General features: G+C 37.8%; 1 protein-coding gene across 2 annotated transcripts in view; it reads right to left on the reverse strand.

The window, feature by feature from the left end:
• Positions 1 to 5,975: 5,975 nt before the first annotated feature.
• Positions 5,976 to 18,564, reverse strand: part of ACVR2A (activin A receptor type 2A) — a 113,269-nt gene continuing 100,680 nt past the window's right edge. For both annotated transcript variants that reach the window (XM_066279427.1, XM_066279428.1), the window contains 6 exons: positions 17,424 to 17,567; positions 16,368 to 16,513; positions 14,546 to 14,660; positions 12,116 to 12,254; positions 8,290 to 8,420; positions 5,976 to 6,533 (listed from right to left, as the gene is read on the reverse strand). In XM_066279427.1, coding sequence (XP_066135524.1) covers positions 6,339 to 6,533; positions 8,290 to 8,420; positions 12,116 to 12,254; positions 14,546 to 14,660; positions 16,368 to 16,513; positions 17,424 to 17,567 — 870 coding nt within the window. In that variant the 3' untranslated portion in view covers positions 5,976 to 6,338. The remainder of the gene's footprint in view (positions 6,534 to 8,289; positions 8,421 to 12,115; positions 12,255 to 14,545; positions 14,661 to 16,367; positions 16,514 to 17,423; positions 17,568 to 18,564) is intronic.

The raw sequence follows: 18,564 nt of genomic DNA on the forward strand, positions 1-18,564 counted from the left end.
ACCCGGGTTCGATTCCCAGCCAGGGCACATAGGAGAAGCACCCATTTGCTTCTCCACCCCCACCCCCTCCTTCCTCTCTGTCTCTCTCTTCCCCTCCCGCAGCCAAGGCTCCATTGGAGCAAAGATGGCCCGGGCGCTGGGGATGGCTCCTTGGCCTCTGCCCCAGGCGCTAGAGTGGCTCTGGTCGCGGCAGAGCGACCCCCCGGAGGAGCAAAGCATCGCCCCCTGGTGGGCAGAGCGTCGCCCCTGGTGGGCGTGCCGGGTGGATCCCGGTCGGGCGCATGCGGGAGTCTGTCTGACTGTCTCTCCCAGTTTCCAGCTTCAGAAAAAAAAGAAAAGAAAAAATAAAATAAAAATAAATTTTATTTATTCATTTTTAGAGAGGAGAGAGAGAGAGAAGGGGGGAGGAGCTGGAAGCATCAACTCCCATATGTGCCTTGACCAGGCAAGCCCAGGGTTTCGAACCAGCGACCTCAGCATTTCCAGGTCGATGCTTTATCCACTGCGCCACCACAGGTCAGGCGGAACTTAGAAAATTTTTAGACTCCATTTATTAAATTGCTAAACCATCATCAATAAAATAAAACCAAATTTGAAAAGCCCTGCTAAAAACTGTTAGAGAATAATGTAAACAATGTGGCTACAAGCTGTTTTCTTCATTTACTAGAGAAGAATGTAGCCTCTGAAGACCACCACCAAAAACATGGGAATATTTGAGATACTGCTTTCTGGCATGTCATCAGTTTGGTTCAAATAAATGCATCAGTTTTGTTTGTTTGTTTGGTGGCAGAGACAGAGTCAGAGAGGGACAGATAGGGGCAGACAGACAGGAAGGGAGAGAAATGGGAAACTTCAGTTCTTCGTTGCAGCTCCTTAGTTGTTCATCGATTGATTTCTTATATGTGCCTTGACTGGGAGGCTACAGCAGACCAAGTGACCCCTTGCTCGAGCCAGTGACCTTGGGCTCAAGCTGGTGAACTTTGCTCAAACAAGATGAGCCCATGCTCAAGCTGGCGACCTCGGGGTCTCAAGCCCGGGTCCTCCACATCTCAGTCTGACGCTCTATCCACTGCGCCACCGCCTGGTCAGGCGCATCGATATTTTTTTTAAAAGATCAACTTAGGTCATCAAAATGAAAAGAAACTATGGAAGAAGAGAATTCAGTGTAGTTTTTACTTGTGATCCTCCCAGGTACTGTACCAAAAACAGGGTCTTATAAAAAATTAAAAACAAAATACCCTGCCAGTTTATATGCACATTCATGTGAATGGTTCTGAGGAATTAAAACCTCTTCTCCAAACTGACTATATCAAAATGCTATATATGTTGAGTATAGACACTTAAATTCCTGGACAACCTGCTTTGCAAGACACACTGTGGGAAACGATTCCAGTCTTTCTGTACAGTCCATGTAGATGCCACTATAGTTTGCATTTTCAGTTTGGTTTAGAAGATAATGCAGGTTCTTTCAAACTACTATAACCTACATGTTGCCCATTCCTTCACCTTTACCCTAAAAAAATGGAGACTATTGGTGTGAACAATGTGGAGCTTTTCCATTCCTTTTCTTTGAAAGCCACAATATAAAGAAACCTTTGCAACATTAAAAATGTAAATGGAAGCTAGCTTCCTCTTTACTGAAGACTGTAAGTGAAAGTACCAGAATTCTTCCATCCAGTTGGTAAAGAGGTTACAAATTGGAAATATAGTTTGTATCTTTGATGACTATTTCTTAAACCACATTTTTCTATTTTCGTTTGAAAAGACAAGGTAACTCATGTCCTTTTCCTAAAACTGGAGGATCCACATAAATACTTTAGTGGGAATATAACATGCTTAGACAACAAAGGAGGGGAATGCCACAAACGACAAGTCCTCTCACCATTATCCTCATTTTGCAAACATCAAGCTACTATTTCCCTCTTTAAGAACATACAGCTAATGCCTGACCAGGTGGTGGTGCATTGGATAGAGCATCAGACTAGGATGCGGAGGACCCAGGTTCGAGACCTCGAGGTCGCCAGCTTGAGCGTGGGCTCATCTGGTTTGAGCAAAAAGCTCACCAGCTTGGACCCAAGGTCGCTGGCTCGAGCAAGAGGTTACTTGGTCTGCTGAAGGTCCGTGGTCAAGGCACATAAGAGAAAGCAATCAATGAACAACTAAGGTGTCACAACAAAAAACTGATGGTTGATGCTTCTCATCTCTCCTCATTCCTGTCTTGTCTGTCCCTGTCTATCCCTCTCTCTGACTCTCTGTCCCTGTAAAAACAAAAGAAAACATACAGCTAAAGAAAAACTGCGTATGCAAATTATACCATATTCATTTTTTTTATTTGGGGATGGAATGGGGATAGCATACATTTTATTTGTACAATATTTAACAATCACTTATTCAAGATGGGGTTTTATGGGGCTTTTTTTTTTTTACTTTTTGTTAAATACTTGCAGAAAAAAATAGCAAGTACAATTTGACAGTAGTACAACAACCTGTGCCCAAAACACTGACAAGAAATACAGAGTAAAGCTAAAATAATTGCTTTCCAATATTTTGAGAGGTAACAAATAGGATATGGGTTGAGACTGCATAAAAAATGTACTGCTGGTTAAATATCTGAGGTAAATGATATTCAATCAAGATGCTACTTGTATCATTTTGCCATAAATCAGTAAATAATTTTATGCACATTATATCAAATGTTCCTAAAAAGTAATTTTTTAGAAAGGTAAAAAAGAGAAACTGGAAAATATTTGTGGTGAAGCAGTTTTTTGAAAACAATAATCAGTTTATTCCACCAAACAATCACCTGGCCAGGGTTTTTCCCTACCCTGCATCTTACTCAAATGTAGCTGTTAAGGTAGGGGTGAGAAAAGGGGGAAGAAGAGATTCTTTTTTAATTTGATGATCTGATTCTATTTTAAAGTCAAACTTGGGTGGTTTCCTGATTGTATTTTCAAAAACATCACCATGAAAGATAATTCATGGGACCACCAATTGAGAGGCACAGTCTCTGTTCTAGAATTCACAAGGTACCTGTATTAAACATTCAAACAAGAATCACACATCACATGCTAAAAACTCCCTAGTATCTAAAATACATACAAGAGCTGTGCAGGGCATAGACTTCGAGTAAAGCCAAACACTGGCTAATCCATCATCAGTCCTGTGGCAGTTGATCATAAAGCGTTCCTTAGCCAGAGATCTGGGCAAGGTAAAGGGTGTGAGAGCAGCAGTTCTGATGGGGATCAGGAAGGGAAAATACACGACAGATCATAAGGAGCACCATACACATGAGGAAAAAATAACTGGGGTTTAGTTCAAAGACCCCAAAATGAAATCAGTTTTTTCATTCTTTGATCTTTTTTTAGTATCTAGCTCAAAACTTTTTGTTAACTTGCCCACTCTGCACCGACTATAAACCAAACATGAAAATGCCCTGCAAAAGAAAGTTTCAACAAGACTGGGTATCAGGACAGGTAGTCACTAGAACATTCTTATTTAACTGCTTATAAAAAGTTTTTCTATTATACTTCTCAAAAGGATACAAGTTTTAAAACTGGTTAGTTAACTACAATATCCAGATTTCTGAAATAAAGGTCTACCGCAAAGTTCTGTTCCATTTCTATCACAAGTTTTGACATGTAAGCACGTTTATTTGGCGCGTGTGTGCCTCTCTATTTTTATTACTTAATGTATACATACTGACGTAGCAAATTAAAAACAAAGTTGATTCATGTTAGTCTTATGTGTGAAGCAATTGTGTACCCATGGCTACTGATAAAGTTCATTTACGCCACTGTAAGTTTTACGAATTTCAACAAGGAAGAAATGCTACAGAAGCATGTCTGTCGCATCCACCATATTCCCCGGACTTAGCACCCTCCGACTATCACTTGTTTTTGTCCTTACAAAATTTTTTGAAGGGCAAAAAATTCAAAAATGAAGATATCAAACAAGCACTGGTTCAATTTTTCGCATCAAAAGATAAAACATTTTTCAAAAATGGGATATACAAATTGCCCTCACGCTGGCAAGAAATCATTAATAATAATGGCAATTATTATTTAATAAAGTTTATTGACAGTAAGAAAAATTTGTATTTTGTTTTATTACAAAAATGGACAGAACTTTCTGGTAGACCTTATATTTTTCTCAGATGAAAAAAACATTAGCTTGTGATTAACTGGTCTCAAAATGTATCTTTAGTGCTCACATAAGCCAAATATTCATAGTAACCCTTTTGTTTTGATTGGGTTTTTTAACTTTTAAAATAAGGATTAAATGTGTAGAACAGAAATTAGTCTTCATGAGATTAACAATTTTCATGTGAGAACATTCCCATTATTTTCCTTTCTTGATTAGTTTCAAAGTGGAAGTTAATCAAATCAAGAAATTGAGAGCAGAGTACTTTTTGTAATAAAAAGGTGAACTCCAATATTGAAATGAATATTCTTAAAAAGAACATGACAACCTGGGCACATGATGTGACCAAGAGAATGTTGTGTATGGTGTGTGGCACAGACAGCAATGCTAGTGCTCTTCTTTCCCTCCCTGCTTAGAGTCTGTTGACCTATGTATTATTTATAAATAATATAACTTATTTTTCCCAGAGATTAAGTGCATATTATATGTAAATTGTAGTGTACTGTGTGGTTAGCCATTTGAAGATAACACGTTCACAGTGAGCTCCTGATAGTGACATGTAAAAAGTTATTTTCTAAAATTAATGAATGGATTTTAAAATGACCTGACAAAAAAGTACATAGCATAATACTGGCTATTTGTTGGTCAGTGTCTAAAAAAAATCAGGAAATCAATGTTTTACTTTGACCTGTATAAATTTCAGAAAGAACCCAATTATATTCTAATGTTAACATTGTTTTGAAAAAGCACTTTGGCACCTACAGTCAATTCCATTTTCTTATCAAGGATAAGGCATGAACTATCTTAAATTGGATCAGTTAGTTGTGAGAACAATTTGGAAGAGACTAGACTCTGTTACCTATATCAACATTGGTTACCTCTAAATGTCATTGCATATTTTAAGTTATAAGCTTAACTTGTTATCCCTGATTTGTTTTAAAGCAGTAACATCTGAAATCTGTGCTTAAAATTTACAGTCTCTATCCTAGGATAATTCTTGACATACCACAGACATCAAATAATTACTCTGACATGATGGCACCAAGCAGAAATATGTCTCAAAGCAGAGTGAGGAATTCTGGGTAATGACACTTCCTGAGGTGATCCTAAAACAGTGATAAAGAATGTCCCACACACTGGTGAAAAGAAATACACTACAATTTTACATATATAAATAGGAAAAAAATCTATTTTAAAATAAAAATGAAGAGCTTTCCAGTGTCACAGCTCACTTAAAAATTTTTAAATCATGCTTTAAATTTTCAAATATTCCCCAAACACAGCACACCTTAAAAAAAAAACTCAGGTAAGTATGCAATATTTTGGGAACTAGATATAAGATGAAGCTTTAAAACATGGGAAGAAGGGGGAAATGACACTATTTTTCATTTCAAAAGAACAGCACTTTTTTCCCTTAAATTACAAGCCTAACACAAGAAAAGCTAAAACACTGCTTTACGAATGGCCATTGACTGTTGGCACTAAGCATAGCTTACCTTTTTTCCTTAAATAACACAGTGAATTTGTAATACCTTGTTACAAAACATGGATCAATTTATTATTCAAATTTTGTTAGTGTTTTCAATTATATAATTTAGCAACCATGGAACTGAGGTATACCTTGTTGAGGGAGGTTAAAGTAATGCTTGGAAGCCTCTTTACTGTACCCCACTTTGATGACTTTGTTTATGTACACAGAACAGCAGCACACTAAACATTCACAAGCTGTGTCATATTGGCATTACAATAGTCATTTATAGAAACACAACAGCAAATGCAATAAAAACAAGTTACCCTTTTTAAAATCTGAAATGAAAAGTTTTTGATTAAAAAAAATAACAGTAGTTCATTTAAAGAATTAGTGTCTTCTGACAGACATTAAGAAATCTGAAGTCAGTTTTCAAACACTTGATTAGCCAGATCCAAAAGATTCTTGGTTTGGAGAGGGCCACGTTCTTCATGTACACTTTTTCAAAGGTTCACAGAGTGTGCAGTGTTTCTGTCAGTCTCGTGTCCTTCACGTTTCTGGTGTAGGCAATGTCGTAGGTCTCCCAGAGCCACAGTTTTAAACGAGGGTCTTCTTTTCGACATGTCTAGGAGACATCCTACTCATTTCACACAGAAAACAAACTGTAAGCAGTTTTGTTAGCAGCTGCAGTTAGAGTCCTGTTTCTCAATGTGTACACGTGATGCAACCATCATAGACTAGATTCTTTGGGAGGAAAGTCAACATTTGTCACCATTGTGACCACTGTTACAATGTCCTCTGTGGTAATGATATTTGTTAGTCTTTGCATCTGAGTAATTCTTTCGCCTACACATCCAGCTGATAACCTGGCTTCTGCATCATGATCCCAACATTCTTCTATCGTTTCACACAGCATTGCCATTCCCTAAAAAGAAAAAAACATCATTCAGACACCACAGCAATTTTTGTTTTTCTATTAGGAAATAGAATAAAACCTTTATAGAGAAACTGCTATTTCTGCAGGTCAGAGAAAAGTGTCAAGATTAGCCAAGTTGGATATCATTAGTCAGTCTTCACTTTTGAGTATCTATTGTATACAGGAATATTAAGAAAAGCACTAAGGGGATCAACCTGGAACACTAAAGTCACCAGTTCAAAAACCTGGGCTTGCCTGGTCAAGGCACATATAAAAAGCAACTACTATGAGTTGATACTTCCCACTTCTCCCTCCTCTCTCTCTCTCTAACTTACTCTCATTCTCCCTCTCCAAAAATCTAAAAATCAAAAATTAAATTTTCTTAATTGTAGAAATCCCTTTCCATTGTTAATAAACCAAGTCATTTCAATGCTGTCCCTTGAAATGGATTCGAAACCAAAGCTGAAGGAGGTGTACTAATTTTTAATAATCAGCCTTTCTGTTTTGCAATTAAATAGAAAGGTTAGAAAGCTATCCTTAAGAATTCTCTACAGGGTTTTGTCCATGTTCCTGGTTAGAGCTGGACTAGAATGACCAGGGCAGTACTGTTCCATCCTTTCCCTATCTAGTCTCTAGTTTTAGAACGTCCTTAAGAACTTGAAAATCTTCCAAACCCAAATTAAAAGGCTAACACAAATTCCCATGAAGAGGAAATAAACTGGGTGCTTTGCTTTTTATTTTTATTTTTTACAGAGACAGAAAGAGAGAGGGATAGATAGGAACAGACAGGTACGGAGATGAGAAGCATCAACCATCAGTTTTTCATTGCTACACCTTAGTTGTTCATTGATTGCTTTCTCATGTGTCTTGACCGCTGCCCTTCAACAGACTGAGTAACCCTTTGCTCAAGCCAGCAACCTTGGGTCCAACCTGGTGAGCTTTGCTCAAACCAGATGAGCCCACGCTCAAGCTGGCGACCACAGGGTCTCAAACCTGGGTTCTCTGCATCCCAGTCCGATGCTCTATCCACTGTGCCACCACCTGGTCAGGCGGTGCTTTGCTTTTTGAAAGGGCATCATATAGCCCTAGCTGGATGGCTCAGCGGTAGAGCATTGACCCAGCGTGTGCAAGTCCCAGGTTCGACTCCGCGTCAGGGCACGCAGGTTGCTTTTCCATCCCTTCCCCTTCCCTCTATATCTATCTCTCTCTCTCTTCTCCTGTAGCCATGGCCTGAATGAACAAGTTGGCCCCGGGCACTGAGAATGACTGTATGGCCTCACCTCGGGTGCTAAAAATAGCTTGGTTGCCAAGCACCAGAGCAGCAGCTCCAGATAGGCAGAACATCAGCCCCAGACAGGGGTTGCCAAGTGGATTCCAGTAAGGGCACATGTGGGAGTCTATCTGTTCACCTCCCTGCCTCTCACTTGATTTAAAAAAAATAAAGCATCATATAGGAAGTTGGTGATCAGCAAGGTTACTCAACTATGCACAGACTCAAAGCCAAGAATCTTTTCCTGGGAAGCTCTCCAGGTAGGAGACATACTCATGCACAGGACAACAGAGATGAGAGCCCCAAAAGGCTCTGACTTCATCATCTCTCACAAGTCTACAAACAGCCCTAATCCTGTGTTCCTAGAACAGAATATCCTGTTCAAAGATCAGCTCCCCAAAAAATCATTCCAGATGAGAAATGTATAGTTATTAATCATTCCTCTGATAAGCATTTTACTGGATTTTTGAGTGAAAAGCTAACTGCTTAACTTACAGCATGTTTCTGCCAATAATCTCTTAAAACAGGCCTCTTCTTTTTATGCACAACTACTTCCTGCATGTCTTCAAGAGATGGATGCTGGCCAATTTCCTCCTCAAATGGCAACATGTACTCATCTACAGGTCCTAAAATGTAAAAAGAAAAAAAAAAGAAAAATTCATTTTAATTCACATCTCTTCCTGACTTCCAAACTATAACAAACTTTCTAAAACACTGTCTTTTCCCAACTGTTACAGAAGAAGAGACTCTCAATGGGCTTATATCACTGTGTGACCCAAACTCTAATGTAGAGGAAATCAGAAAGTCTGCTTTGGCATGTTAACTCTGCGGAAGGCTGTATAAGGAACATTCTTGTCTACTGTAGGAGGAATGGCTATCTCTATTTGCATATAGGACACAGGGAACCACTGGTATTGGCAAACAGCACCCATTTAAGGTACCTATGCTTGCAATTTGGATCAGACTATAAACAGTGGTGCTGCAATCACTGAAGACTTAGGGTTCAGTCTTTTACAACCACCTTTAATCTGTGAAATGCTCAAACTCCCAACAGGTTCCCATGAGGAATGATGTACCTCGGAGCCACACCTCTGCTCTGCCCTCACAAAAGCTGACAAAAATATTTTTAGTTTTTGGGTTGTTTTAAACAAAAGACATCCTCTCCAAACAGACTACCGAGCAAGTCAGAACGTGCCTACACAAAAATTTCTTCAACAACAAGATTTATTCTTAGGCCTACTCAAACAGGAAAATGCAGTTAGGAGTTAAGAACTACTATGTGGTGAGGATTTGTCCTGATCTCAAACTTTACATACATATTATTTACTTCCATTTTATCTTCACCGATTAAAGGTGCATTATATAGCTATTTTACAAATAAGAAAGCAGCTCAGGAAGTTGCACAGTTTGCACACAGGCATACACTGTTAAGTGGTAGAGCTGGAATCTTAATCCCTCTGAATTACTAAAGCCTGCTTACAGTCATTGTACTGTCTCCCCTTGACAGAAACCTGTCACTAATTAGCAATTTCAGTGTCCAGATGCATCTACAAAGACATAAATCTTGTACAAGTTCTTTATATGCACTAAATACTCCTGGATAGAATATACGATACAAACAAATCATGAAGCAGTCATCTAACGCCACCCTCTCCAAATGTAGAATTCTTAATTCTACATTTAGCCTGGAGAGCACCTGCAGTGACCTAGTACTGACATTCTAGGCCCCTACTATACCCCTGCCACTTTGAAGTGTGGCCCAGGTCAGCAGCATTGGCACTGATTCTAGAGCTTGTGAGTAACATAAATATCAGGCCCCAACCCAGACATACTAGTCAGAATGTGAATTAACAAGAGTCCCAAAGGTTTGGGATGCACATTAAAGCTTGAGAATCACTGAACTGAATAAACAATTAGCTGTAAAGAAATTTTAAAGCACTCACTTTAGCAATAATCACACTGTCCTCTCTGCCCCAATCTAAGAATTAGAAATGCCTGACTCGCAAGAAGTACTTTGCAGCACATGCCAGGATCCAAAGACATGCCAGCAGCTCTCCTTTTCTCATGCCCAGAAACTTCCCTGTCCTCCCAGTAACAAAGCAGTTTCTCACTCCTCTAAACTCCCATAGCACTTCCTTATTTCTCAGGTATTACATTTATCCAAAGATATTTACTGAACACCTATGTACCAAGCACTGGTAGCTAGAGAATCCACACCTACTTTACTCTAGAGTTAATATTCCAGGAAAAAATGCTCACCTTAATGAAACTATACGTTACTTAAGGGCAAGACCCTGTGTGTCTTCTGTAACACCATATGCAAGTGTTTGCTAAGGAGAGTTCATATTACTAAAACTCTCACGAAATGTGTTCCTATGAAAAAAAAAAAAAAAAAAAAAAAAGCCTGGCCTGTGGTGGCGCAGTGGATAAAGCGTCAACCTGGAAATGCTGAGGTTGCCGGTTCAAAACCCTGGGCTTGCCTGGTCAGGGCACATATGGGAGTTGATACTTCCTGCTCCTCCCCCCTTCTCTCTCTCTCTTTCTCTCTCTCTCTCTCCCCTCTCTATAATGAATGGATAAAATCTTTAAAAAAAAAAAAAAAAAAAAAAGAAATGTGTTCCTATGGTATCTGCCATTTCATCGGCTTCTGCTTCCATAACTGCCCATAATAAATGTACTTCCTCTTCCACTTAAAGCCAAAATACACTTAACAGCTTACTCTTCTTCCTGTAGACTTCTAAGCTTAGAATATATCCCAACTGCTTTCAAACTCTCTTAGGTTCTGGATCCACTCCCTTGCCACACCCCCGATCCTGGAAGAATGAATGACTGTCCATTCCTGAGCGCACTGTCCTAAATTCCTTTAAATTTAACATACCAGAGGTAGTCTGTCCTGCACTGAGACTATTACCCTACGCCAGCGGTCTCAAACTCAACTCAGCATGTGGGCCGCAGACCAAGATCACAGCCATTCGGCAGGCCGCATTAGGTCTACAAAAGGCAACTGTTACGCAACACTTTTCTCACTGCAGTTAAAAACAAAAAAAAATCAGTACAACAAGCACAATCGTACATGCAGTTTACTCAGTGTCACAAAACGACCAGAAACTGTAGTTCGCATCACAACCGCTGTTAACTAAGCTAATATCTAGCTAGGATGCTAGAGAAATGAAAAATACAAGTAGGCCCCTAGGCTTACTTAATTTTATCCAAAATATTTTGAACTTCATGGATTAGTCTGCGGGCTGCACAAAATTGTTCGGCGGGCCGCGAGTTTGAGACCCCTGCCCTACGCAGCAGGTAAGATAAAGGTTAAACTGGTTATACCTTTTAAAATATTCAACACAGTTTTTGTAGTCTTTCACAGGAAGTCTTTAGGCAGTTACAAATAAAAATTGAAAACACTAGATCAAGTTAACTTACATTTGGAAGTTTAACAGAAAGTTTGCTGTACATTCTCATATACATAAGCTGTAGCATAACTGAAGGGAGCAGGGAGACCTTAGGAAGAGCACTACAGAGAGAGGACCTGGAACACTATAAATCTGTCATGCCAGAAACTGTGTACAGGTTTATTAAGGAGTCATTTCAAATATTCACAGGACTTGAAAAGCAAGACTCAATAACAAAAACAAAGACCAGGACTCCTTAGAACCCAGGTGCTGTGCTAGCAAACCTTCACAATAATGTCTACATCATTTCCGACTCTCAAAGATTTAAAGAGAGAGGATTTAACCTGTTGGTATACCCAAACATGAACTCAGTTCTGTGTCATAGAGGATAGACTGTTCAATTCGATCTGGTTAGTTAGGTATATGAACAGACAGCCTGAGCGTCCTGGGGCAACGTCCCCAAGGCGACATGCATCTCTGGCCACCACAGCCAACTTCAGAACCTGGGGCCAGGGCCGCATGACCTAACTGAAGTAGCAGCCTTCTCCCTACACCTGGATCAGAGTTTCAAATCTAGATTTACCATTTAAAACCTTGAAGCTAAAACAGGCAAGCTACTTAATTTCTGCTTAAAATTTGAGCCTCCTCGTCAGTAAAATATGTAATTACTACTTCCAAACTTGTTTTAGGAAATAATCAAAAGGTATGTGAAGTGTGCAGCAAAACATCTGGCAATGGTAAAAGGACCAACACATCCTGCCTACCCTCTGTCCCCTGCCTCCTGAATTCACTTTAAGCTACTACCTCTTGGAGTCTATTAAAACAAAATAAAAATTTGTACTTCAAAATATTACCTTTGAGTGAATCATCCCTATTCATACATGTGTACTAGGCATATATATCTATTTTAAACATGTTTTTCCCCTTACCGTCTGCGGCAGTACAGCGAGAAGCCAGTTCCCACAGGACTAATCCCATGGCATACATATCTATCCTCAAAAATGCATCTCTTTGGAAGTTTATGGCACCTTCTAATACCTCTGGAGCCATGTACCTCCGGGTACCAACCTGGAAAAGATGTTGAAAGCAAACAGTACTCACTCATTAACTTTTATAAATTAACACAATTTTAATTTTTGTAAAAGAACCAAAACCAAATGTGGTCTCTATCAGATAAGATGACTATATCATCACCATCCAAGCCTGCAGGGTCCAGGAGAATTTCATTACATTTCAAGAAATAAAACAGCCAAGACACTCCCTGGAAAGAGCAGAAATCCCATCAGCAGGGACCAACTGAACAAACAGAATACTATGCAGCTCTTAAAAACATGAGGTAAATCTATAAGGAAGATATCCAAAGATAACGTACAGTAAAAAACATCAGGGAACAAAGCAGTATATATATTAAGATCCTTTATGGGTATAGTTAATAAGTTTATCAACATTATGCTAGTATACACTTAGAATCTCCCCCCCTTCTGGAAGTAATCACAAGAAACTGAACAATAATTGTAGGGAGAGGGATAAAATTTTTTAAAAAGCTATATAAAGTTGTACCTTTGCATACTGTTTGAAATGTAGCTTTTTAAAAAGTACTTTAAGGGTTTCTTTCTTTTTGTGTTTAAAAAAAACCCTAATAAAATGTAAAAAAGAATTAACAAAATATGGATGGTTAAACTTTTTAAAGTCTACTTGTACAAAAACTGTTTACTTTCATGAATTCTGTCTTGGGTGTTATTTGTCCCTCCTAACAATTTGTTATTTCTTAGTACTTGTACTAAGCTACTACACTTAGTGTTGGTTGGTGGTTGACAATATTCATATATGAATGTTTAAAAAATTGTGTGAGGTAGTTGGGTAGATCACAATGTACTTGAGTAGAAGATCTAGGGAGTGGCCCAGAAACTGGCATTTCCAAAAAACTTCATCCTTAGGTGACTGTGATCTTTGGACTAGAATTATGCAATTATCTGCAAATACACAAATAAGGACAGATTGCTAAGACCCTACAGTTCAAGTTCTTAATTCATTTCATTTACTAATAAAGAATACTGTAAAGAAATCTTTTTTTTCTTTTGCTACTTTTATTATTTTAATTGTACAACTGGGCAATACATAAAATGTGTACTAACATGTATTTTTATATTTTCTGGCCCCTAAAATCTAAAGTTAAGGAATGATATAAGTAATTAGCTATTTTTACCTCATAATGTAACCCAATTGTGAAGGTGTTAAAGATATTGAATGAGTCTTAAAAAATTTTTCTTAAAAAACCAGGGCGAGGAGTTATAAGATACCAGAAGATTAAACTAGTCACTGAATGTAGTCCTATATGGTAATCAATCACACAGTCAGTTGAGAAGTCTGTCCCTAGGCTTCCCACACAACCTCCCTCAGTAATATTCTCAACAAAACTGCCCTTGTTCCCAAACACAGTCGGGGTCAGCCTCTCTAGAACTGTACTGCTGATCACTGCCCCAAATTAAATTCTTGCATCACTAGTAAACATTGTCAAAATTTGTTGTGCTATGATTCTCTGATAACTGTGTTCTTAGAAGTTAATAGGATATGCTGGGAAAACAGAAAGCTGAGAATTAGATGACCAACTGATTTGCACGATTTGAAAGATGAAAAAGTGATTACACTGAAGTCATTTGGCTTTGTAAAAAAAAAAAAGGTCAGCTTTCAGGTCCAACTGGTTTTCCAGATTAAAAGTCATTTTACAGGAGTGACATCTTTTCTAGCCTCGTATTTTTTGTGAATAAAGAGTATGGATAATGTTCTTTTCCTCTCTGGCCTTCTTCAAGGTTCCAATCACTGAGGTCTCTGTGAAGCCCTTGACTAGAGTTAGTCTCCTCACTTAGAGCTTTACAAGTGTTCTGAACTCTGGAGAGAGAAAAGCTCAGAGCAAATCTATAAAGTTGATTAAAGAGTTAATGAAGCAATAAAGACCAAGAGCAAGAAACTGTAATTGTCATTATTCTTCCAGTCTTCTTAAGATAGTAAAAGAATTAAGTTAAAACTAAGTTAATACTAAGAAGTTCCTAAGAATGAGGTCTATTAAAGTGTGCTGGATTCTTCTCTTATTAGTTTTTAAAACAGGATCCCTTGATATCTGTCTAGGTTATTTTGTAAATTGCTTGATCTAAACTACCTGAAGACCTAACATTCCTTCACCATCATATGAAAATACCTTTCTCAGAAAATTTAACATATTACTCTTAAGAGAGTCATTTTATATTAAATGCCCATTTAATAACCACCACAATAATTTCAGACAATTCAATCCAGATATGCCAAGCTAAGAAAACAGAGGACAGGATTATCTTCCTTACAGCTTGTAGTCATCACCTTACCTGTCCATGAGTGTCGCCTGCGGACTTGCCAGCCTCGAACTTCAATGCCAACCCAAAGTCAGCAATGCAAGCTGTCAGGTTGTTTTTCAAAAGCACATTTTTACTTTTGATGTCCCTTGCAAACAGAAAGATAGACAAAGTATTCAAATTAAGTTTATACAGGTATATCACTTTTAAATTTTTCATTAAAAGTGGGAAAGAGGGAGATGACATATGCTATTAAGGTTACAGGAAAGTATGAAACAGAAAAAAGGAGAGGGAGAAAAAGCTTAAGCAAAGTCTCCATATAGCTTGCAGCACACAAAAAAGTACAGTGACAAATTCCTATTTATAATGTGGACAGTAAGGAGGAATTCTTCTGTAACAGTGTTTTATAAAGAAGTGTCATTCCAAACACTGTCCAGCCTCCCTGTTATCTATGCCATTCCTACCCATCAATCATAAATTGCTGTTTCCTAAGATAACAGAAATATATCAGAGGGTATCGTTAGAAACTCCCATTTAACAGAACTTGAAAAACCAAACTTTAGGAATTTTCAAAATAGCTGAATTGAATTGGGGCCTTCTGCCTATTGGTACAGGTTTACATTTTAGAATGGTCCCTCATTTCAGTGCTTATATTCATCAACCTGGTTGCAGAAAAGCAATGCTAGGAAAGTGTAGCAGAAATTTTCACCATGAACAACACTGCTCCAGTTAGATCCTGGTGGTCTGAATATAGTCACTGTTTTAAGGCAATCTGAAGTCCTCTCTACACACCAGCCTCAACTGGTTCATCCTAAGATCACTACACCGAAGCTAAATACATCTGTGCCATGAGCAATAGTGAAATTTATATGTACAAAGACCAAGTATGGGAAAGAGGGGACACATGGAGACACCCACAAATGCTGTGAAACCAGTTTTAGATTCAAAGAATTTTAGGGATGCTACTTCTAATAACCTTTGAGGATTCAGTACCATAGGATGGGGTAAGGTGAGTAAAAATTTAGGAAGAGGCAGTCAGATTGAATATAAAAAGCTGAGAAGAAAGGGGAACAATTTCTGAGGTGGAAGTTTGCAAAATCAGAATCTACGTATATTAGAGTTAGGTTTAAGTAATACAGTACCTCCCAGCAACCTAAAACACCACCTAGTGGCACTGACTAGATATCTATTAAACGAATCAGTTCATACCTACTTTTATAGCAGCCATCTTTAAATTGAATACTACAAGATGACAAACCGGTCCCATGTTCAAGGAAGTTAAATACACAGCGACAAATTAAATCCCAGTTTAAGGGAACAAATGTTTTACCTTTTGAGGAAATGAGACAACTAATGTGTCCAAGTACTATTTCTTCCCTGAAAAAGGCAATTAAGTAAACCCAATTGTTCAAATAATGCCTCCTTCAACCTCAGCTCTGGTAATGATCTTATGACCACATATACAAGCAAAACAGATACTCCTGAATTATATCTACCCTTCTATGTATTTATAAAATCATCCTTGAAATAAATCATGTAAATTAAGCAAATTTACCCTTTGGTTAGAGAAAATAAATTTTTATTCTTAACCATGCTTTCAAAAATGAGACTAATTATAACATAAATCGGTAATTAAACTAATGACTAACAATTAAGCTAATAATGTTAATATAAACATTATCCAAATTACTTCCTGGCCAATCTCAGAACTAATTTGAAAAACATGAAAATCATTCTGCCTCCTCTAGCATGATTAGATAAGTAGGGGGAAAAAGCAATTCTGCTCAGGGGATGAAGGTTTAAATAATTAACAAATACTGAATTATTTGGGAAAATAATACAAACTTGGCTCTACCTGTGAGATATGGCAGGTTTGTGGCCATCTTTTAGGCCAGGTATATCCTCATGTAAATATGCCAATCCTCTAGCCATGGTTTCTGCAATATGACACAATTCATTCCAAGAGACCACATTAGCCTTAAGAAAGTCTGAAAGTGAGCCCTAAAGAAAGGGGAAAGAAAAACAACTTATGTTCTTGACAAAAGCTGTATGTATATGGAGACTTTCCTTTTTACTTTTAAGAGGTTTGCAAGCCAACATACTTTTCATTTTGGTGAATAATGATATCCAAAAAACAATCTATCTGGAATAGTTCAAGTTTCACATTAATATTTGACTGGATAGAAATACCACTAATCTTTACAGGTTTGCTACAAGCACAGTCAAGTTCTCCCCTACTTGGAAGACAAAAGTTAAAAAAAAAAAGCCTAGTTGAAAACCTAAAGTTCCAGATACTATGTAAAAAGTCAAAATACAGTACCTATTGAGATGCTATATCATAGGGTTAAAATCAACATCTATAAACAACATGAGGAATCCTCTAGGGATTTTCTATCCTTTGATCAAGACTTAAGAGCGGTAAAAGAGCCACTTGTATGTGACAATAACAAACCTGACTGCCAAGGAGAACACAAACTCCTCCTTCATGAATATTTATGTTCATACTAACTCAGAGTAGTAAAAGAGCAAGTGTGTTTTTGGTAATAATTACCCTACAAATGAGTGACAGATAAAAGATCAGATTGATTTCCTGATTCTAATGTCATCACTAAATTATACTCATTAAAAAATGGTTCATGTAATCAAAATGGAGGTAAATTTACTAAGCATTGGTTATACTAAAATAATTATTTTTAGCAGAGTAACTGCAGCACAAGAAATCAGGGACAAAAGACTTGTTATACAAATAGTGGAATTGCCATCTTTGCTCTTTTATTAAAATAAATTATTTTTTTTTACCCAGTAAAATAACATACTGTTCCCAGAAATATAAGTCTGAGAGATTTGTAACTAATATTAAGTAGATAAACCATCTGTGATTTTACTGAATTAAAATAAAAAGTAACTTTACCTTTTCATGAAATGCTGTGATTAGCCAGAGATCCACATCCACACTAGTGCCTCGTTTTTCAGCACCAATGAACTGTAATATGTTCTCATGCTTCATTCCAGGCAAACTGTAGACTTCATATTCATTTTGCCATGACTGTTTGTCCTACAGCCAAAAAATGAATAATAATAAGAATGCAAAGAACAGAAGCAATAAACCATTGCTAAAAAAATTACTCAAAGTTCTAAGGCAAAAATAAAGTTAAGTATTTAAAGATTCTTTAGTTTTAATAAAAGAAAACTCTGACAATAAATAAATATCAAATGCCTGCCTTCCCCCATTCCCTCCAAACATAGTTTTCTGTGTTTCCAGTTTATAAACTCAGGAGTCTATCAGAAATGCTGCACTTCTGTATTTAACAATGACAACACCTTCTACTTCAAATCAGCAGTACAATTTAATTTCACATCTGGTATAAAGATACTTATGTTACTATTCTGAATAATTTCCCTGAGAGATGAAACTCAGGTAGAATGACTCCATCTAATTAGAAAACAATTTTTTTAAGACTAAGATTATATCAAACATTCTTTTTTCCTCTTTTTCCAAATGAGAGGAGGGGAGATAAAGAGACAGACTCCTGCATGTGCCCTGATCCACCTGGCAACCCCCATCTGGAGCTATGCTCAGCACCTGGGCTCATGCACTCAAACCAATAGAGCCATGGCTATGGGAGGGGAAGAGAGAGAGAGAGAGAGAGAGAATAGAATAGAAGGGGGAGGGGAAGTGGTACAGAAGCAGATGGTCACTTCTCCTATGTACCCTCACTAGAAATCGAACCCGGACATCCACCAGCCAACGTTCTACCACTGAGCCAACCGGCCAGGGCCTGTATCAAACATCCTTAACAAATGCTGAGAATATTCTGTATTCAACAAGAGCACAATGGAGTATAAACATGCAATACAATAATTTAAAATACCATATACTCATTTGTGCCTGCAATTGCTCTATGCCTACTACACATCAACTTATAAAAGATTTAGTTTCCACACTGATAGGATAATAAAAACAAAAGGTGCAAGTGCATAATGATGAATCCAGCATTGCTCAACCCAGCAGGACTGCAACACCACACATAGTATTAGCCACAGGTGTGTGC

This window comes from Saccopteryx bilineata, chromosome 5, assembly GCF_036850765.1.
Source record: "Saccopteryx bilineata isolate mSacBil1 chromosome 5, mSacBil1_pri_phased_curated, whole genome shotgun sequence".
In the NCBI taxonomy this organism is placed as follows: domain Eukaryota; kingdom Metazoa; phylum Chordata; class Mammalia; order Chiroptera; family Emballonuridae; genus Saccopteryx; species Saccopteryx bilineata.